Here is a 22,433-nt window from a genome sequence, read left to right as displayed (position 1 = left end):
AAAAAAACGTTATTAAATTCAGTTTGTCGGTATTTAGAGGTAAACTCTCAGCTTTTCATCTGAGGAGACAATTAGTGAACCAGGGGCCACAGAAAGGGTATTTTGAGCGGGCACAAAGAGAGATCTGTTGGGGGCAGGGGTTAATAGGGGAAGGGGGAGATAAGGAGCACAGCAGCAGCAGCAAATCCTGCCGGGGATGAAGGACGTAAAGAGTTGGCCGGCCCTGCCCCGCTAGTGACCCAGGCGAGCCAAGTGCGCATGCGCCGTGCTGGACAGCTCCTGAGAGGGAAATTTAAAAACGGTTTGGGGATCAGAGACACATCATATTACAAAGAGGAGAGCTGTACCCGGTCACCTGCAAAGCTGCTCACAAACCGCAGGGACCCATCTGCACTCATCAAAGGTATACGTCCCTCTAGGACACCTAGGTACTTCACCATGACTCATTTTGTTTATAACAGTGCTTATTCGAATTATAACCCTAAACTTTGTACCATTATTTGTCCTCTATATATATATATATATATATATATATATATGATATATAATAATAATATACCAGCCTTTTTGTCTATGTCTAGATAGTATTTAAGATGTAAGGTATGATTTCTTAAGGTTTTATTTTTTTTAACCAGGACAGGTAGTGTATATATGGTTTTTATTGTACATATACATCTATATGTGTCATATATGTAATTTTTTTATAATAATCAAGGGAATCCCAAGGTTTTTTTTGGCTGTTTTCTTTACAACAGCCATGAAATAAATGTAAAAAAAAGGAAAAATAATAGATCAGCCTTGGTTATGCAGTTAATAATACAGTTAAAATATAACATTAACAATAATATAATAAAATAATAATCTGTATTAACATAATATTTTCTTATCCCCCCCCCCTCCAAAAAAAGGAGATGATAGACAGTGACATCTCAGCTATTATGTCTGGAATAATCAGGACATCAGAACAAAATCACCATCCCCCAAACCAAGACTACAGGTACTTTCCATTGATTTGTGTTTTTGTTTTTTTTGCAAGTGTGTTAAATTGTGAAATTGTTATGGCTTCTAAAATCTGAAAAATAGGAAATTAATTTTGCTGTTTTGTTTTTTTTGCTATTTCGGGTAATCACTAATTTATTTAAAAAATAGTTTTGGTGGATGGAAACTGCGGTTTGGTTTTGTAAAAAAACTGCTTTATTATATATATATATATATATATATATATATATATATATATATATATTAATTAATAAATGAAAAAATCTGATTATAGCGAATTCTTGATCTTATGTATTTAGAATTCTTATTATGTTATATTGTCTGGTATATTCAAATATTATCTAAATAAGCAAACAATTATTTTACTACATTTTTGATTTGAATGATTTTTGTGTTATAACTCAGGAGAAAATCTGGCAATGTGGAATATGTCAGGAGTGTCTTCCAGAATAATTTTTTGAACACTTGTGCTAAATCTCATTTTAATCCCCAAGGATCATGGGAGTTGTAGCTAGCATAACACATCTGCCAGTCTTTACAGGTGTTAGCTTATGAGTCTCCTTCCCTGCAGTGTGCTTTCATTCTGTACTTTGAGCGTTGTAGGTATTTTACCCAGTGGTTTCTGGGCAGGTATACAGAATCAGCTTGATGAATTGTTTTAATTGTAATCATCATATTTATTTATTTCTAAATCCAGTTCTTTTTCTGTTGTTGCTCTTACCATTGTACAATATTTTGACATTAAGTGATCATGTGATGTATCATAACCTAGTGTGTGAGCACCTGTATGTAGTTACAGGCGTGCGCATGAATCTAGTTTGATTTCAGCAAACACTTGGTTTGAGTAATATTCAAGATGAAACATACAAGGATCCTTCACTCACTCTCGTTATTCATTGGTCAGAATTGGGTTGACCAACTGGGAATATCATAAATACCGGGAGAGTAAACCATAATTGCCTATATTGTAGTATCTGAATGGGAAATGCCATAAGGCCTGATGTTTCACCATGTCCTCCAAAGGTAATGACTTCAACTTGGGCTCCCTGAACCCGAGGTTCCCCCAGATTTACTATCATTGTGTTGTACACTAAGCTGCCATATGTTTGTACTTTCAAGGGACCCCAGCAAGATAATCCCCCAAATGTCCCTAAATAGTGTTTGTGAATGTCCTGAACTTATACTTTCCAGTAGAAAGATATAGGTTTATCTCAGCCACTAGTGATCACCCCTCTTATGCTATGGTCAAGAGCTGCAGTGCGTGCCCCAGTATTTTTTGGCTAGTTGTATATGCTCAATTGATAACCTACAGTTAGAGACTTAGGACCTTATGTTAACTTTTTACAGGTGTCAGTTTATCAGTTATCTGACAATCTAGTATAGAAACTGTTGTTGAAAGAAAATAAATGTACTTGCATGGGTTCCTGTACATTATGTGCCACTTATTAAATATGCTGTATTGTTTCTGATGCTGGTTGTCCAAGTTTTCTTGCCAGAATGATAAATATGTTCGATCTAAATTTGCGCTATACACTGCCAAATTTGAACTATACATTGGGGCTTAACAATGTTGGCCTGTAACATTGGGTTAACATTATATGATGCATTTGCTGCAGCTATTCTGTTCCTGTTACGATGTCACCCCTGTAACCCTACTGCCAGACTTTAGCAATAGATGCTATTCCACCATGGCCCTTTACAAATAAATGTTCAAAGCGCCCCCTGCTGTGCACGAAAATAATCATTCATTATCATCAATAAATTCATTTTGTCCATGTTAGAGATACTTCAGTGATGTTTTTTAATATTAAGAAATAAGTAAACATTTGTGATTTGTTACCAGAGTGGTTGTTTTTGATTAACACAGATGAGAAACAGCTGCTGGCACTCTGTAAATGAAATGTAACGTACATTGGAGAAATGCCCGGGTGCCTTATTACTAGAAAGTGAGACACACATGGATCGTCTTCACAATAAAGCTTAATATACTTACTTAATTTTCTCTATACACTCTTGGTCACAGCCCTTTTTGGAGTTGTAATTAAGTTTTGGCGTTGCAGGTCTTGTCGGGCATCTGCCATACCGAATACGAAATGTTCTGCGAGGTCGTCATGTATCGGGTTCTTGTTCTCTGATTTGGCTTATGGAGATCTGGGGTCGTCCTAAAAATGATTCCATTTTTGAAAGATGACTTGTCTAGGAATGTAAATATTAAATGTTGTAGTTCCAATGCAATTTTTTTCTCCTTTTTGGAGAATCTGGTAAATAAATGCATGCCTTGTTGAATACTTATTGTGTGTCAGATTGGCATGTTTCATGACATGTTGACGTAATATTTCACAGGAGGCCATTTGTAATTGATTACAAAGTAAATAAGGATTTAGTTATTGGTGTAGTGAATTTCCTATCCAGTTCCTATATTATTCTATAGGCACTCGGCATCAGTGGCATTTATCGCTACATCTTTCTAAATATAGAATAGCATAGGATTGCTGCCTCTACTGTTATTCATATTCAGAATGGGTTAATTTAGACATATGTTACATGGCTATAAGAATTTGGCGTCCCCAAATGGGAGTTTAAAGGGTTAATCTGAGAAGAATCTCCCTTCACGTTTTCTAACGCCCTTACAAACGTTTATACAGGATTCCTTAAGTTAACCTATAAAGCATATTTATATTTTGGAACTATTGTGTGAATTTCTAAAAGACACGAGAAGGAACTATATTACATAAATTACGGTGAATTTTAAACACCATGAAACAGTAAGGGAATGCGCTGGTTCTTGCCAAAACATAATGTTTATTTCACATAGTGGGAATAGACGATCATTCTGGTACAAGGTTTGAAGAGTGGCCTTATCACCAGTGAAATGACCCAATCAGCCGACCGTTTCATTGTTAGCAGCGGAATCACTCTTTTTAGTACGTTTAATTACGTTTGCCTAAGGCTTGACTGTCCGTGTAATCGGAGGCCTGCGATGGAAGGTCCATGGCATCCATCCTGAAACAGTTACCTTTCAATTTCCCTGCGCATCATCTCATCTGATAGGCACCCTTTGCCTTTTTATTGTTTTGGTTGTTGAAGCTACTGCTCGACAATGTGCTTAAGCAAATGTATCAAAACACAATGAGAAAAGTCTATGGGAGTCCCTTGTCTTTGGCTGGCGGAGCCGTAACACCGTGACCATAGAGATCAATGCGCCAGATGGTTCAGCGACACAAAATAAAGCAGTAGGCCATGTCCCCTAAAAGGGTACTATGTAAACATTTCCCCCTTATTTATTCATTTACCCCACCATTAAAGGAAATAAGTATTAAGTAACAGCCACTACCCATAATGGTTCACACCCCATGTATAGACATAACTTTTCTATAATACCGCTGGCAAACTAAGATTGTTAGTTATGCATGCAATGCGGTGTGTTTTTTTTATGTTTGATTTATGATTAAAGAGAAATTGCTAGTAAGTATTTATTTTTAATGTTATAAACCACCCTCATCACATGATGTTACTTTATAGAGCACCAGCAGATTACTTTGCGCTATTACAATGGGGGGGGGGGGGTTGAGAATTTAACATAACATTAAAAATGTAAATTTTGACAGTTACATTGACACGCATTAAAACATAAGCTTACAACCTATTAGGGGGCTGGTGGGGAATAAGACGGAGTACGTCTGTAAATTTCATGCAAGAACGGCCATTGTTACACCTCACCGGCATCTCAGCAATAAAAATGAACTAAAATTTGCCAGATTCCCTGGATTGTAACCCTGCGCACTATTTCAGGATACGAGCTGCGGTGTATTTACAGTACCCAACAGTCAACCATTGTAGTACTTCATGAGAAAGCCGCTTAAAGAATAGGAATTGTTTTCTTTTTTTTTCATTCGGTCCGACAGAGAAAAGAATGGAACTGTCACTCTGTATGAGAGCTGTTTATACTTGCCCTGTCACTACAGCACATGACATGATCCCATAGTCCTCGGGATCACTGCGGGAGTGCAGGGCAGTCCCATATAACAGGGGCAAGAGAATGGCTCCCAATTAGAGGGAGACAGGGGCCGTGCGCATTTGTCTATCTGCGATGATGTGTTACGGAGCAGAGACTTCTGGGAGCAGTCGAGGCTGATTTAGGGTACATCTAGTGACGACTTGCTCCTTTCAGTTTGAGATGGGAACACTTAAAACCAAAGTTAAATGAATGAGGTCAATTGTGTACCAATACACACACACATAAATATATTTATATACTGATATATATATATATATATATATATATATATATATATAATATATGTGACGTGTGACTATATCGAGATACAAGTGGAATACAGTAACAGCCTTGTCTAAGTTATATAAAACTTGAATTTGTGGCTGCTGCCAAACTAGTGCATTCATGAATATGTCCTGCCATCCGGAAGTGTCACATTTATTACAACTTCCTGGCTATTGTTGTTCTTCCTGTGGTGAAGACCAATCATTTATAAAATCTGTTACCACTGGCTGCTGACATGGAATGGGCGTGTCTGTTAGTCAAACTTCGCAATGACTATGAGAAAATATAAGGCATGCACCAAGATACTGTTAATGGAAAAGGACACCCGTTTTCAGGTTTTATGAACCATAGTTTTTGTGTATTAGTGATTTTATGGATTACAAATCAATAGATGTCAATGAGAGAACTGTGAAAAAAATAAGTGAATAAAGATTGTCGATAAGACTCTTAAGCAAAAGAAGAGACCAGAGCAAAAAGCAGTACCTGTTCACGTAAACGCACTAGGATGTCATATATGTTCTTATATTCCACAATTAGATCTCAGAGAGTACCTTATACAGTCCATGTATAGATGGAAATAATAGATGTGTCTGCTTAACAATTATAATCGTACTATTAGTGAATACCGTGTATCCAGACATGGAGCAAATGTATCCAGAGTCACAAAGTGCCGTTCAAGCTATTCAGAATTAAGTGTTTTGGTCGCAGGCATTTTGCACAAAGTGGTTGCTAAATACCCTGCCTTGTGTCTAATGATTTATTCACTGTTTGCGCCCACACCATCTCCTCCCATTTCCTACAAACCTGTTTACATTAGGGTCAAAAAACTCTTTTTTTTGTCAAGTGCCCCATAGCTCATCCAGTTGTTGGCATTGTTACCTACACAAGTTACATTATTATTATTATTATTATTGTTTTCATTGATGTGGTTATATTTATGATATGTCATATATCTTTTAAGTTACTGCATTAACCCTTGTGTCTCCAGAATACCATGGGAATACTGTGAGTAAGTTACAACACATCCCCTTGTAAAGACTGCTATATTAAAAAAAGCAGCAGGTAAAATAGGGTTGTGGGGAAGAGTTAAGCTGCTGCTCCTTCCTAAAACTGGTGTGTTTAAATGTTAACACATAGCATTTGAGGAGTCTGGATAGAGGTATGACCAATAACAGGAGGTGTGCGGGAAGGATTTGACTCTTAACACCCCCAATCCGACCTTTCCATTTGTTATAGAAAAGTCCTGAACTGCGCCTTTCAGACCAGTAGACACCAGGCGGGTGGCAGATGGCACTTTTTTTTGTACGTTGCTTGTCTCCTGTCATTTGGATAAATTAATGCAGGATCTGCAGGGAAAAAAAAGAGGGGGTGTGGATGGAGCATGGTGAAGAAAAGAAAAACAATTAAGCAAAAAAACAATAGAGACACGTGTCAGCCGGCTCTGGCCGTTTGCACACACAATGAGGCAATCGTCTTTCAATAACAGAACCAACTGTTGCAACCCCGCTAGGCCTGCCCAGCTTTCAAATGATGGTGTTTGATCCTGTTTGTTTATGATTCAGCCAATGGGAGAGCTGGAATAGGGGTCAGCTGTGCCCTCTCCCCCTCTATTACAATCCTTTACCCTTCAATTTCAGACAGAGCCATTGTGTGGAGACCCACAAACCTACCGCTCCGGCGCAGCTGGCAATAAAAGACAGTTACTCAAGAGCTTAGTGGGTTAACGCTTTTTTGAGGGCTATGATGGGATTTCTGTTGAAGAAAGTACATCATTAATATTAAGAAAGACACAAAAGATTACAGTTACACAAAATCTGTCCCTGTGCAGGTGGTTACCTACAAATACTACTGTATAAAAATACTATCTAATACTACCTAAGAATACTACTATATAACAATACTACTATATACCAATACTAACATACACTACTATATAACAATGCTAACATATACTACTATATAACAATACTAGCATGTACTACTATATAACAATACTAACATATACTACTATATAACAATACTACTTAACAATACTAACATAAAATACTACTCTCTAAGAATACCACTATATAACAATACTAACATATACTACTATATAACAATACTAACATATACTACTATATAACAATACTAGCATGTACTACTATATAACAATACTAACATATACTACTATATAACAATACTACTTAACAATACTAACATATAATACTACTCTCTAAGAATACCACTATATAACAATACTAACATATACTACTATATAACAATACTAACATATACTATTACTATTATTATTATTTATTGTTTTATATAGCGCCATCAAATTCCGTAAAACAATACTACTTAACAATACTAACGTATAATACTACTATATAACAATACTACTTAACAATACTAACATAAAATACTACTCCCTAAGAATACTAATATATAACAATACTACTTAACAAAACTAACTGCTCCCTAAGAATACTAACATATAATACTACTGCCTAATATTAACATATGATACTACTATATAATAATAATAATAGTGTATTTAAATCTATATATTTTGTGTTTGTAGGTCGCTAAATATTACTTAATAGAACAATTATTTGACATGAATGCAAACTGTCTGTTTAAAGTGGAGCCACGCTTTACTCAGGCGGATTTCATATGAAGCTATACTTTTGTCCTATACATACGATACCTACCATAACCCCTTGATTAGGATTGTTTATGAAGGATGCACCGTGTGGGGCATCAATGCAGCCATTCAGCATACATATGAGAACGTTCAAGCTTCACTTCTAGTAACTAAGGCAAATGCCTGTTTAACTAGGGTTACCGTCTAAAGAAGACCCCTATGAATTCTACATGAAGCAGGACAGTTGTTTCCCACCAGTATGTAGAGTTCATGCACTGGCATCATTTCAGGTGTACGAATTCTGGATGCTGCTGGACTGTGCTTTCCAAAGACTACCCTGCTGCACTGAGAATACCTTCATTCAAATTCTCTTAATTAACCAAACAACTGACAGCTCCAATTAGAAATACATTTGCCATACAAATGTGTTAAATAAATAACATGGCATTTCCTAATGAATTGAAATCCGCAATAACTAAGGATGTTTCTACCCACAGATTAGTGACAACTGACCCTTCTCAAATGCGACATGACGATCTCCCCAATGACCTGCAGTCGCTTTCATGGCTGACGTCTGTGGATGTCCCCAGGTTACAGCAAATGAGCAGCGCTAGAATGGACTATAGTGTCACCTCCCAGAATTCAGCTTTACAGCAGCAAGGTAAGCCCTACATTCAGGCCAGACTGGGGGGTACTTCACAATCATGTAAAAGCCGGATCAGAATCGCAAAGAACAGGATCAACGAACAAAGATCATCTGCTTTTATTTGCTTCCACTCTGGTTTTGATCATTTCAGCTGACAATATGTCAGAAAGTACCAATCTGATTTACTCCTGTGAAATCGGTCAGAACCCTCTCTGATTGCTCAATGCATTGTCCAGGGACAATTTGTTTGGGAAAAACTCACCAGAGCTGTCCTGTAGCGAATTCATTAAGTTAAAATGACTTGTCTATAAACATACAGTTTAGTGAGAGGGCACGTTAGAGACTATTATGTGTAAAGTAACCATCTGTAAATCTTCTGATCTTAGGTCATATATCAAGTAATATACACTCACCTGGAGCCATGATGCATGTACCAGAAGGCATGCAGCAAGGGATTCTGGGTCTAAACAGCATGACGTCTCATGGCGCTACTGTAAGTTTAACCTGCAGCACATTGCTTAATAATGACATACAGACATAACTGCAAATTTTCCATAAGTAACTTTTTTAATATTTAAATCATGACTTTTCTCCCATCAGATTAGCCAGTATAATATGGTTGGACATATTTCTCCAGCTGTCCAGTCGCAACAGTCCGTGTACACATCTCATACTCACCAAGTCTATGCACTTTCTCAGGGACCCCAACAGGTAACATACTTTACTTATTAGTGTTTTATTAATTCACAATTAACCCCAAGTTACTTGTTTGAACTGTAAATGTGACATACGGTACTTGTTTCTGGCCCATATATGTTGGCACAGAAGATGGTCGAAGAGGAGGGAACAGAAGTAATTGTAATGACAAAAAAAGATTGCCTTTTGTGTTTAAATCCCTTTTTTAGAATGTGAAAATGTGACAAAAATGTTTCCAAGTTCCACGTCTTAAATTAAAATGTACTTTATGAAGAAATAAGTGGCGTGTACCAAACAATATCATCTACGACATGTTCCAGCCACATGGATAGGTCAAATATAGAGTGGGGAGGCAAAACATTAAGTTGCACATAACAAATAGTGTTTGAGGTTTTTCAGGCAGCAGGTAAAATGCAGACAAGACGAGATAAGTACGGTATTTGCTCGATTATAAGACGAGGTTTTTTCAGAGCAAATGCTCTGAAAAATACCCCTCGTCTTATAATCAGGGTCGTCTTATAATCAGACCTCAAATAGGTCTGACTATGAGACGACTAAGATCCAGATCCCCCAGCAGCTGCAGGGGACCTGGATCCTCCTGTCTCCCCCCCCGCCCCACTTACCGGTACTTCTGAGTCCCCGGTGTGTAGCTGGGGCAGCGTGTAGATGTCTACGCGATTCGCGTAAACAACTTCCGCTGCACCAGGAAGGAGGTGTGGCAAGCATCCATCGCGCAGACCTTCCCTGGCTGTCAGAGATCAGAGTGCAGGGTGCAGAGATCAGAGTCCACAGCTGCGGGGAACTCTGATCTCTGACAGTCGGGGAATGTCTGCGCGATGGACGCAGACAACCCCCGCTGCTAGCCACGCCTCCTTCCGGCTGCAGCGTAAGTGCGTGGGATCTACACGCTGCCCCAGCTACATGACAGGGAAGTCAGAAGCTCCGGTAAGTTTGGGGGGGGGGAGTGTTAAATGGGGGCCATAAGGCATTTCTGGAGGCAGAGTGCTCTGTGAAATGCCCTTTAACCCCCTTAATGCCACTCTGCCTCCAGAAATGCCTTTTACGTCCCTATATGCCACTCTTCCCCATAATATGCCTTTTAACCCTCTAAATGCCAGAGTGGCATATAGGGGTATAAGGCATTTCTGGAGGCAGAGTGGCACATAGGGGGTCAAAAGGCATATCATGGGTCACAGTGGCATATAGGGTTAAAAGGCATATCATGGGGCACAGTGGTATTTAGAGGGTTAAAATGCATATCATGGGGCACAGTGGCATATAGGGGGTATAAGGCATTTCTGGGGCAGATGTGCATAACTGGGGGACAGGTTGGAAAATAGAAGGAAATAAAACCAAAATATTTTTCTCAATCATAGCTTTTATTAAAAAACAAATAAATTAGATGAATTAACATTTACTGGTAAAACTTTTTTCCTATAGGGTCATCTTATATTCAGGCCTTTTTTTTCCCCTAAATTAATATTCAGATTTGGGGGGTCGTCTTATAATCAGGGTCGTCTTATAATCAAGCAAATACGGTAATTCTTATCTCGCTATTTCCTTCATTACAGTGTTCTCCTGCTGGGTTATACAGCAGCTCATACCGAGCACAACCTCAGTATTCACAGCCGCGTCTGGCAGCTCACTCTACTCAGGATGGACATCACAAGAGCTATCCCAAACCCATCTACTCATACAGGTAACTGGCTGTCTCTCATATGAAAATGTGCATTAGATGCTCTCTGGCTCACCAGTGCTCAGCTGAACCATTGCAAGAATGTTCACTTTGGTACCCATTTAAATCCCCATTTTGTATTTTTTCTATAATAGTTGCCTTATTGCCATGGCCTTAAAGAACAGCAAGACTGGAAGCCTGCCTGTCAGCGAGATCTACAGCTTCATGAAGGAGCACTTCCCATATTTCAAGGTAATCCATGCAGTGACATTAGAGTCTAACACTGTGGTGCTTAACTGCAAGTTTCAAGGGCTGCATTGAGGCAAGGAATTTGGTGTATCTTTACATGAAAATGGGCAATTTAATGAGCTTTTATTGAGATGCCTGTGCTCAAGTTGGGATAACAAATAATTGTGGCCATTGATGCATGGAGTGGAACACTACTGGACTGACATGTAGGCAGTGAGATGCATTTCCCATGTTTTATATCCCAATGTTATAATTAAATTATAAAATAATACAACCCATACAAATTATAGAATCCATCCCTATGTGAACCAACCTGTAAAGCACACTGGTAATTCTGTTGATTTGATCCTTAAGACTATTTTTGTCTTAGCAGCTGCTGAATAAATACTTTATTTGTGCCTCCTTGTATGGAGTAATCATAGGATGCCAGACCATTGTGCATAAAGCCCTTGAAGTGAGAGGTCTGTTTTGAGCAATTCCCAGTTATAGACATTTTCCTTAGCATAATACTACAAATAACTATATTTGATGTTAATAAAAACGCCATAACAATTCTGAGTACCATGACATTCTAAACAGACTTATTTAATTTGTCAGCATCAAAGTCCTTATATGTAATGGTGATAGTATCTGTGTGTCCTGTCCATTTTTTAGACTGCACCAGATGGTTGGAAGAACTCTGTTCGGCATAATTTGTCCCTTAACAAGTGCTTTGAAAAGGTGGAGAACAAGCTAAGTGGGTCTTCCCGCAAAGGCTGCCTGTGGGCTCTAAACCCAGCAAAGATCGACAAGATGGAGGAAGAGATGCAAAAATGGAAGAGAAAGGACTTGCCAGCCATCCGCAGGAGCATGGCCAACCCTGGTAAGAAGATTTACTCTTACCGGGCTGTATTTATCTCACAATGAGTAGGATTTATTTAAAATCTAATGAGTTTCTTGGTTGTGCCTTTTTTAAACCATGATTGGACCCTTGAAATGCATTAGCACCATATCAATTATGTACAGACTGGTCTTCGCAAGAGTTGATTCTCTATAGCCTGTCGGTTGTGGGTGTAAAGTTTAAGCAGCTACTATTACTTGACACACACGTCTTCAATGTTGTATTAGTGCCACAAGTGCAAATAACTTATTCTTTTTGTAGATGAGCTGGACAAACTTATTATGGACCGGCCAGAAAGCTGCAAGGCTCCCACCAAAATTACAGATTCTGACCTGTCAGTGATGAGAAACATGGGTAGCATCCATGGAAGGATCCCCATCAGCCAGCTTCAGTCACATCCTGTAATGACCTTGTCTCTACAGTCCCTTCCACTACATAATCAGATCCAAACCCAAGCAAGAATAGCGTCGGGTTCGCCAGCTCCAGCCCAGAGCCCTCCTCTCCACACAGTTCCAGACATGAGCCACAGTCCAATGCACCACCACATCATAAGCAGGGCTGCGTCTGACTTCCTCAGCCTCACCTCAGATATGAACACAGAGGTGGATTCCCTGGATCCCAGCATCATGGACTTTGCTCTGCAAGGTGATTAGGGATTGGTGGGTAGAAGGTCAAGCTGCATAAGATTGCTAAAAGGAACAATTCTTTACAAATCTCTGCATGGTGTTTGCATGATGAACAGTAGGTAGTCATCATGACGGTTTGAGATCTGTTCTAAAAAGTATTGAAAATGTTATTACCATAATATTCTTTCCTATTATTCATGGGCGTAAAGAACCCCTCCTGCTAACTAGCACAGAAAAAAAATTAGGATACACTCAAGAAACAGAGAAGACTGATCCAATGTACAAAACATTAGCTGCATGTAAAGACAATTTAAATTACATAATTAAAGTACGTTTTCCCAGTTCTCTGTATAGAATTCAGCAAAGGCTCATGGCAGGTACAGAGATGACATGTAGACACGTTGATGAGTCTATATGTAAATGGACTGTAGTTAAAAACAAATCAATGCTTTATATATAATGAGTGTATCGCATACCAAGAGTTTACTAATCACATGCTTCGCCTTTTCCAGGGAACATATGGGAAGAGATGAAGGATGAAAGCTTTAACTTGGAGACTTTGGGAGCCTTCGGCACGTCCCCTCTCCAGCTGTCCGACTATGACTTGGGGACAATTGGTCTAACACCAGTGTCTAGCAGCAGTGACCACTCCTTCTCAGACTTGCAGGTCACTAGCCTCTATACCACCTATGCCACAATGGACAATGTGCCTCCTTCTCAGTGTGTGGCAGGACCTGGCAACAAACCCATTGCTCTGCTATAGAACGCGATACATCTTCAACAGAAACCAGAGATACCTGAACTGGAAATGCATTCACCAGGACCCGGCTTGTCATGGGCGAGAACTGCAATTGTATCCTGGTAACAAGCTCCTTAAAGCTACAGTTTAGCTTTATAAGCATAACCCAAAAGTAAGCCACGATTTCTTGACACCTAGAATGTTTTTGGAACTTTTGTCATCAAACTATTCAATGAAGGATCATCCTTGAAAGCTGATCCTTATTTCTAGTGCTGCCAATATTTAAATCCACTTCACGGACATGGTTTTGTGAAACCAACATTGCTTAATTTAAGGTGAATGAGCCAATGTAGAATCTTGCATCGCATTTTTTTTTATCAATTCAAGTATGATTTCCTGACTCTGCAAGGAGGATTAACTTATTAAACCGACATCTGACAAACCAGTGAAAAAGGATTTTTTTTTTCATTCTTTTTTCTTCTTTGTTTATACCAGAGATTTAAATTTTGGTCCAAGGCTCAACTGACAGGGTTGATAATATTCTACGGTTTTAATTTCGCAAAAGAAAAGCCAAGATATCATGAATGTATCAATGTTGCATCACGTGTCAATAACTTATATGTTACCTGTTTCCAGGAAGTTGACCAAACAACGTAGCTTTTTTTTATTTGTGCCAAAGAGGAGTTTTTCCTCCTCGCATGTTGTTTACTCTTACCGGCAGGGCTTGTGTACTGCTACCACTTCAAATATAAGCACTCATTCTCTTTGCTAGACCTCTTCCTTTCAAAGAACATCACACAAAAGCCATGTGTCAGGCTCCTTAAACCGATGCAATACTATACTTTTTAACATTCTCCAGTAATATGGAGCTGTTAACACTTTAGAGCTACATAAATAAACGCAGATCACCCACATTTCATGTTATCTTGTATTAGTAGCCAAGCAATTTATAGTTCCTTGGATTTATGTGCTTGGCAATAATGTTTTCTTCTGAACAGATAACAGCGCCAGGAGAGGCCATTGTGGGTACACAGCTGTAAAATACAGGGGGTCAAAGAGAACTCGAATCTGAATTATGGCTGTGTGTGAACCTGTTGAGGAATTTTGCTATTTTAAAATCTTGCTTATGATATTTCAGGTATTTTCAGAAGGAATTGTCACCTTCACAGCATTTAGCATAACTACGTTTATTCATTCCAGGTTACCTGTACCAACGTTTTCTCTCTAGTTATCATTCCACGCTTGCAAAGACTGCTTGAACCAATCATCAACAATCAGCAAACTAAAAATAGGGGATAGGAATCATCATAGAGTTCTTCAGAACATGTAGTTAAGATGCCTGCTCCCATGGTATACACATATGGTAATATTTTAATGTACCACAATATAAAATTTAAGATTTGGGAAAAGTGACATCTGAATATTTTAGTTGTATAAATGTAGTCATAAAACTATACAATTTTTAATACAACACAATAAGCGAGCGTTTTGGAGAAGTCTGTAGTAAAGAATTTTAGCCGACCCTTTGTTAAACTTATTATGCTTTGGGCATTCAAATAACTTCCCCATTTTTTATGCCAATTTAAGAAAAATTTAAACAATTTTTATATAGCAGCTAGTCAAGAAGAGGGAGGTCAGGTGCACGCTGGCATACATCCATTTATCAGAAGTCTCAACAAATATTAACATCTTGGAAATGTCAATGTGTTGGCACAATACAGGTTGTTTCTGAGTGTTTTATTGATTAATGCAAATGTTTTAGGTGACAAAATGACTTTAAACAGTTGCCAATTTCAACACTTGTATCCAGTTTTCTCTAAAGTGGCTGATGCACTGTTTCTTTAAGTTACAAATGATTATATAGGTGATTGAACAACTGAACCAATGCTACATTTCTCACATTCCCTGTAATTCAAAATAATTATGGTTTATAATTTATTTCTACAAGAAAACACTAAAGGCCTCCTACTTTTGCGTAGTTTTTCGCTGCGGCCAGTTTTTTTTATGAATTTTAAATTACTGTATAAAATGTATAAATGACAGTTTTTTTCTATCTGAACTTCCATTTGTAGTTTAATAAGATAGCACAGGCGTACTTTCTTTTTTAATATATTTTTAATATTGTACTAGGCAGTATTATATGTACATGTTATTTATATTTATTACTGTGAAAACTCTGTAAATTAAGCAGTTAATTATTTTTTGTCAAAATGTCTTATTTGTATGTTTAGTAAAGGCATTATTCAGTTGGCATGGATTGGCATGATATATATTTATTTTAAAATCACAATATGGAGACTTTACCAGTAAAGCCGTTGGAACGTACAACCTGGAGAATCCTGACAATAATTCAGCCTGGGGTCAAGCTCATCCAATTGGAGTAATAAAGCAGTCCCAACCACGTGCGGCAGACAACACTGAAAAAGTGTATTTTCCAATTCTATGCTGTGCACAGTGTAAATTAGCAGCCTGTATTGCTCCTACCCGTCCCCCTATGAATGAGCAGCCTCCCGCACTCCAACCCTCACTGCACCCAGTATGGAGTATGGCCTTAACTAGAAACCCCAGGGCCCTCCAACTACACCAAGGAACATGTCCCATAGTGCCAACTTTGCCCCAGGCTTATTATTATTGCCATCTTATCCCCAACAGCGTGTCTGCCATCTTTGGTCCCAAACAGCTTGTCAATGCTATCTTTATCCCCAACCAAACAGTTTGCCTGCGCCCCTTCCTCTGTGCTGTGCGAAGAATCAAGCATGCAGGAAGTGGATGTGATGTCACTTCCTGATTGCTGGATCAGTCTAATACAGCTAGCAGGGAGAGAGTGAGAGATCATCCAATTGGATGATCTCTATATTCTCCATGCTGCTAGCTGCAGGTATTAGTTGCAGCTACCAGCTTTAAAGTTGCAGACAAATGGGGCAAGTAGTCGTTAGGGCCCCTAGAGTCGCAGTTGCGACCATGACTGTTCGTCCTCTGATCCTGCCTGGAGCACCTTCAATTTAACCTTCACCAGCATGGACGACAATTCCTAGGGTGATAAGGATATTATTCAGTATATATATGTATATATTTGCTTTAAGCCAAACTGTTCTCATTCATTCACCGCTATTTGTACACACAAAAGCGACATTCCTCAAAGGCCTTTAAAGAGGCAGGAAGGGACCATGGAACATACCACTTGAGGCCGGGGGAGGTGTAATCTATTCTCAGTTTTACCTAACCTCACCTACCTTATCTGCCTCTAATCATATCCTGACATATCGGTCTCTGATTTTCTGTGAGGAAAGGGGGCAGCTGTCCATTTTGCCTTGTGGTAAATATGTCCCCTAGTTGTCCTGTGCACAAAGCAACTACTTGCAGTTGCAATTACTAAGTTATGAGTCTTTTACCTGCATTATCTATGTAAAAAGGGTCTCGAAAGAAAATAAATTCAAGAAATCATACACATGATAATGTATTGTACATCGTTACTAGGATTATACTTCTGCAACAACTCAATAACAGATCTAGGCACATCCATACAGATTTTTTAAAAGTCTTTTTTAAAACATTAGTTCCTCTTTTAATCACTTCATAGCAGGTCTGACAGATAGAAGGGTCTGGTAAGACTTCCATTCAGTTCTGAGAGCCGAGTAACAAATAGCAATTGCCTCGTTTCCTCTACGCAATCAGGTTAAAAAGGTAGAAACTGCTTCCCGAGGACGAAATTCTGACATTCTTAAGGTATTGAATAAAACAGTGGTAGAGTCTTAACACATTCAACTCAACTATTGCATTTGTGCGTATGTATAAGTTCCCGGAGCTTCATAGCCCTTAGACACAGATAAACTTTACAAGCACCTGTGTATTCTGGAGGTCATGATCTGGTTGAAAAGTGCATTAAAGTGTAAAGCAACAGTACCGAGTTTATAATAAGACTATACTCCTGAAAGGAAACTATTTAAAACAGCCAGTTGTTTAATGACGATATAAAGAGTGGGAAGCCAGTGGTGACCGTGTGGCAGCTAGAGAACAAGACACTGAGGGGTGTTTGGTTGGTCTTTATTAAGGCACGTCAGCTTGGTATATCGGTGGGCGGCTGTCCCAAGAAGCTTCGTGTTGATCACTATTAAAGTTCATGTAGATGATGCAACTGCTGTTTCTTCTGGTGTCAGCTGGAAGGAGTATTGTCCATGGTGGCTAAAAGCGTAGCCAGCTGGGCTCTCTGTGCTGGGGTGATCTGTTGGGTCATTTGTACAATACAGTCCATGGCTACTTCAGGATTGGCTTGGATTAAACTGCAGAAAGAGGACAGGAGTTATATAGCGAACGTCCACTTTTTTTGTTAGTAGGAAGGCATTCTGTAAGATAAAAAGGTTCCTAGAAAGAGAAAAGATTCTTGACGTATATATTGGCTTATACTAGAGAGAGAGGAGGCCCTGGCACAGAATGGTCAAATCTGCAAATACTTCATTGATTTTGCTGCACCTGTTTGGTGTCTTATTAACATGTATAATACTTTCGTATATGGGTTTTAGGGAAAAGAAAAAATGTCGGTGCGCTAAGCTAGTCTCAGGCTCAAATAATACAAATGTTGAGAGTGTGCCTTGACGTGGCGGGTGAGCTTAATTATGCTTTGGCCAATTCATATAACCAAAACCTCTCATTTATATTATGTTTATATATTTGTTGCCAACTTTATTAGGGTGAGAAGCGCAGACAGTATTTTGTTTTTTATATGGGTTTTTACACTCACCCTCGAATATGCTTAAGGGCATAGTCTCTCTTCAAATACTTTATATTCTCCCGGATAGCAGATCGTGTTCCATCTTCCTCTTGCAAGTGTTTCTCGAGCCACTCCACCACTACCTGGTTATTGTCCCACAAATAAGCCTAAAGGAATGAAGTACATGTCTTATTCATGACCTATTATACAGTAACATAGGCTGAAAAAAGTTCAGCTCTTCCCACGTCTGTTAATTGCTGTTGATCCAAAAGAAGACAACATCCAGTTTGTAGCGCTTTCCAATCTTGCAACAAACTGGGAAAAAAAATCCTTCTTGACCCCAGAATGACAGTCAGATCTCTCCTTGGATCAAGAAGCCATTTCCCCATAATTGAAAAAATTATATCCCTGAATATTATGTTATATCAACCTATTCTATTTCATTTCCAAACACATCTTCGTCTCAAGTCACAGTACAGACGGAGGGTGATATTTTCAATCTAGCAAGATGCTGTTTGACATTTATAACTTAATGAGACCCAACAATATTAGAACAAACGCCACCAGCTTCTGTTTGGACAAAGGTGACAATCACAATTCATCACCGTTGCATTAATGAAAATCCTAATAGTATAGTGAATTTTTTTATTATTATTATCTTTTATTTATATGGTGCCAACAGTTTACGCAGCACTTAATACAATACATATATTCAAGGGATATGACAAGACTAGAATAGACAGACTAAGACAAACCGATACATTAGGTGGAGAGAGCCCTGCTCGCAAGCCTTCAATCTTTAGAAAGATTATAATCACAAGTGAAAATGTGAGTACCTTTACAGCCCCCTCTGTTTCCATAAACCATCGACGGAGCATAGACTGGATGTGGATGTCACTGAGTTCACTATTGGCATGAAGAATCTCTCTTTTCACTACCTCTTCGAGAAGAAGGCGCCTTAGTCTCCAGTAGAGGAAGGTTCGTGCATCCTTCCACTCCAGGATATCCTGATGGTACAGTCACAGGACATAGGTTCTAGCGAGGGTGAACTATGCTGAACATTCTCCAAACACTTTGCATTCGCTGCTTCTTAAAAGCAAGGATATATCCTATACATTTATACCACATAATAAAACATACACAATTGTGTTGCTATATTACACACACACACCAAACAAGGGAGCACAATTAAAAATGTGTACTTTACTACTCAAATCAGTAAGTTACTTTTAGGTGACATTTTTGGGTCAGTCACCAAAGCAGCCAACAAAACTATTGTAATAGCTCTATCAGAATCCCCCCCCCCCCCCCCATCATTTTATGAATTAATGGTCATTAAATGGGTATCTCTTAACTGTGATGACTCCTTTTTCCTGCATTCTTCCCGGGGTGTCATGTAAATCTGCAAACTTTACGGCTACTTGATGGTATATGGGGAGCAGCATCTCCTCTCGGGCCTTTAGCTTCATCTCTAGCTGCTTGCACTGTGCATTGGATAGCTCTGGAGTGCCTGAAGAGAGAAAACAGACTTAAAACAGGACTGGTAAAAACTGGGCACGCTTTCTGCCAGGGCATGGCATTTGTAGAATGTGAGATTCTTAATTGTTAGATAAAAATGTTATGATAGTTGATGACCCATACTCACCCAGCTGTTCCACAATACCAGCATAAACAGGGTCTATCCTCCTCATTGTTTTAATTAGGTCTTTTCTTCTGAAACGGATTTCCACTGTGCCTTCTGCTTCCAAGACCCCACCTCTGCAAAACAAAATGGAAGATGGGACGTTTGAAAAGCATGGTAGGAATGGGTCCCTTCAAGCTGCACTATTGTTCCTCCAATGCTTTTTTGCTATTCTTAAGGCGCAAACGGGTAGAATTGTCAAACAAGACACATCAGATTATTTAAAATATTCTTTGTAGTTACCGCTGTGAAGCAGACATAAAAACTCACCTGCTGTCTTTGTCGGCATAAAGCTCCATGTAGAGAGGATTAATAGTGGGGTCAATAACAACCCACGATCCTCCTCTCAACTCAGCATAAGGTGGGATGTATACCAGAACAGGCTGCTTGAACTCCCTAAGGCTGTCTACAATATACGCCCCAAACTTCAGCACTTGGTCATACATGTCTAGAAGAGAGAGAAGCAAGTTTTGTAATTTGCATCTACACATTGAATCCATCAACATATGTACTATTTTATACACGAGTAATTTCTTCTTAAGTTTATTAAAGGCACACTCTATCCATACGCACATATGCTTTCAATAAAATTGCCACATAGTTCAACCATATGGTAGGACCGGTCCTGCTTACCCTTCATGCCTCCAGAAAAGCCTCTCCAGTTCGCAAAAATAAGGAGAGGAAGTCGCTCTCGGTTGAAGTCCTTTATTGCCTGGGCAGTTTTGAAGGCAGAGTCTGGAAACCAAACCTGTCCTGCCTGTTGAATTATCTATAAAGCAAGTATATATAAAAACAAAGTGAGTGAGTGAGTGAGTGAGTGAGTGAGTGAGTGACTGAAAGAGAAAGAGGTGGGAGGGAAGAGAAAAAGATGAGATACATGTTAGACAGCGGAAGACTTTATGAACTACCATATTACCTTAGCTTCTGAATCCAGATTGGCAGGGTCAGCGGGTACTGCTATTTCCACACTCCGGGTTTCCACAGCAATAACTCCCACTGGAATTCCACCCAATCTGAAAAAGGAAGTACAGTATCTCAAAAAAACCATAGCCTTATTCATATTTTAATTATGCTCTTATTTTTTTGAAATTATTTTTTTTCTTTTAGGGTAGCTTTCTAGGGCTTACCGTGCCCGTCCCACCACAACAGTCTGGGCCCAGCGTTGCATGATTTCCATAAAGCTTCCGTGATCAAAAAACCCTTTCTGCCATGCCCCTTTCACACCTGCAGAGAAGAGGCACACAGGTTCATTCTCAAAAGACAATCACAGCATTAAAAGAGCCAGAGACTGACATGACATGAACAGTTCACTTACTTGGATGAGGTCTTCCAGCCAACAACCAGCGGGGGTCATAAGGAGCTTTGGATGGCATGAAATCAATCTGTCTGTCAATGGGGTCGGTGGGTGTCATGACTGGCACCGGGCTGTATTTATCCTGCAGTAATCAGTTAAACAATGATTTATTTGTAGTGCAGAGAGGGAGAGGAAAGCATACATGTACTTTTTATACAAATATGCAACTGTTACTATAATGTTATCATTGGAAGAATGGTACAAGAATCAATCAACAGCAATGTACCAGACGGCAAGCAAAAGATATATTGTAAACAGTTCATCAGATGGATTTTTATAGACTTGGAACACTACGATGTCCAGTCCAGTAGTTGGTCCAGACTATTTGTACATTAAAAACTACAGATTATTGGGGCAGGCCATGACTGGGTACTGGATACCCCCATCATGACAAGAGCAGAATTAAAAATAATTCTATGGAGAATGTACCTTTGGCATGTAAGAGAGCCATTGAAGAATAGTATAAACTCCCTCAAAATCATCAGGAACCATAGTGTGGGACACGCCATTGTTGCACATGATCTGTACCCCTCCTAGCTGGTTGTTTGATGTGTACACTTCACGCCCCAGGACCTGCAGTAACCAAACAATGTGTCATTAGTCGTCCCGTAGAGGTGCTCGGACTGCATCCAAGGCAAAGAGAAAATACAACATACTTTGTTCAAAGCACTTGCTCCGGTCAGTATTATATGGGAATTTTCCACTTGTATAACACGCTGACCCAGCCTCACCAGGTAGGCTCCAATCCCAATTGCACGGCAGGTTACCTAAAAGTGAACACAGGAATCACTCAATAAACCAACAATGAATGCGAGGTGTGCACAGCTAGAAAGCTCTGTAATATCACGGTGAGTAGAAGATATATATATATATATATATATATATGCAACTAGTGGACAGACAGAGCCTCTGACATGGAATCTGGACACTTAAGTCTTTGCTGTGTAAAGAAGATGTTAAGCATACCATGCTTATGGTAACTATCTCATCGTATGCCAGTGACGATTCCCCAGCTATTGTCCCCGATCCTCTCAGGTTCTCCACTCCAATTCCTTCCTCCTTTCCTATAATGTCAGTCACTACATACCTGTGAACGGACATCAGAAACTGATCAAAAGACATATTGCCATCGGCCAAGAAAGAAGCACATTTATTAATGACAGTAAAACCATTATATTTTATCCTGGCTTGGAGGTTCAAGTTCTTTATATGTATATTACCTACAGAAACATGTTCTAACCATGTGTGGGTGCGTGCCGGTGGTGGCAGGGA

At 39.1% G+C, this 22,433-nt stretch overlaps 2 protein-coding genes across 3 annotated transcripts in view; one reads left to right on the top strand and one right to left on the bottom strand.

Moving 5' to 3' along the window:
* The first annotated feature begins 911 nt into the window (after nt 1–911).
* On the top strand, nt 912–13,442 carry LOC149290186 (forkhead box protein N4-like). The gene is made up of 9 exons (XM_089489512.1): nt 912–997; nt 8,405–8,568; nt 8,940–9,046; nt 9,154–9,264; nt 10,821–10,948; nt 11,080–11,176; nt 11,828–12,035; nt 12,315–12,698; nt 13,192–13,442. The coding sequence occupies exons 1-9, from the start codon at nt 912–914 to the stop codon at nt 13,440–13,442; spliced, it is 1,536 nt and encodes a 511-aa protein (XP_089345638.1).
* A 4,129-nt stretch (nt 13,443–17,571) lies between these two features.
* Nucleotides 17,572–22,433, bottom strand: part of LOC149290185 (acetyl-CoA carboxylase 2-like) — a 29,977-nt gene continuing 25,115 nt past the window's right edge. For both annotated transcript variants that reach the window (XM_089489644.1, XM_089489645.1), the window contains 13 exons: nt 22,128–22,248; nt 21,818–21,928; nt 21,591–21,734; nt 21,123–21,243; nt 20,935–21,031; nt 20,724–20,820; nt 20,441–20,576; nt 20,078–20,255; nt 19,772–19,884; nt 19,482–19,636; nt 18,963–19,133; nt 18,157–18,293; nt 17,572–17,698 (listed from right to left, as the gene is read on the bottom strand). In XM_089489644.1, coding sequence (XP_089345770.1) covers nt 17,572–17,698; nt 18,157–18,293; nt 18,963–19,133; nt 19,482–19,636; nt 19,772–19,884; nt 20,078–20,255; nt 20,441–20,576; nt 20,724–20,820; nt 20,935–21,031; nt 21,123–21,243; nt 21,591–21,734; nt 21,818–21,928; nt 22,128–22,248 — 1,708 coding nt within the window. The remainder of the gene's footprint in view (nt 17,699–18,156; nt 18,294–18,962; nt 19,134–19,481; nt 19,637–19,771; nt 19,885–20,077; nt 20,256–20,440; nt 20,577–20,723; nt 20,821–20,934; nt 21,032–21,122; nt 21,244–21,590; nt 21,735–21,817; nt 21,929–22,127; nt 22,249–22,433) is intronic.

The sequence above is a fragment of the Sceloporus occidentalis genome, unplaced genomic scaffold (genome assembly GCF_023333645.1).
Source record: "Sceloporus occidentalis isolate IW3139 unplaced genomic scaffold, rSceOcc1.0.p SCAF_40, whole genome shotgun sequence".
NCBI classification, from domain to species: Eukaryota; Metazoa; Chordata; class Lepidosauria; order Squamata; family Phrynosomatidae; genus Sceloporus; species Sceloporus occidentalis.
The sequence above is the reverse complement of the archived record's forward strand: the minus strand, read 5'-3'. Positions and strand labels throughout refer to the sequence as shown.

Coding starts and splice junctions, on each gene's coding strand:
- LOC149290186 (XM_089489512.1), top strand. CDS start 912: ATGATAGACAGTGACATCTCAGCTATTATGTCTGGAATAATCAGGACA. Junction 998..8,404: donor CCCCCAAACCAAGACTACAG/GTACTTTCCATT, acceptor TTCTACCCACAG/ATTAGTGACAACTGACCCTT. Junction 12,036..12,314: donor CAGGAGCATGGCCAACCCTG/GTAAGAAGATTT, acceptor TTCTTTTTGTAG/ATGAGCTGGACAAACTTATT.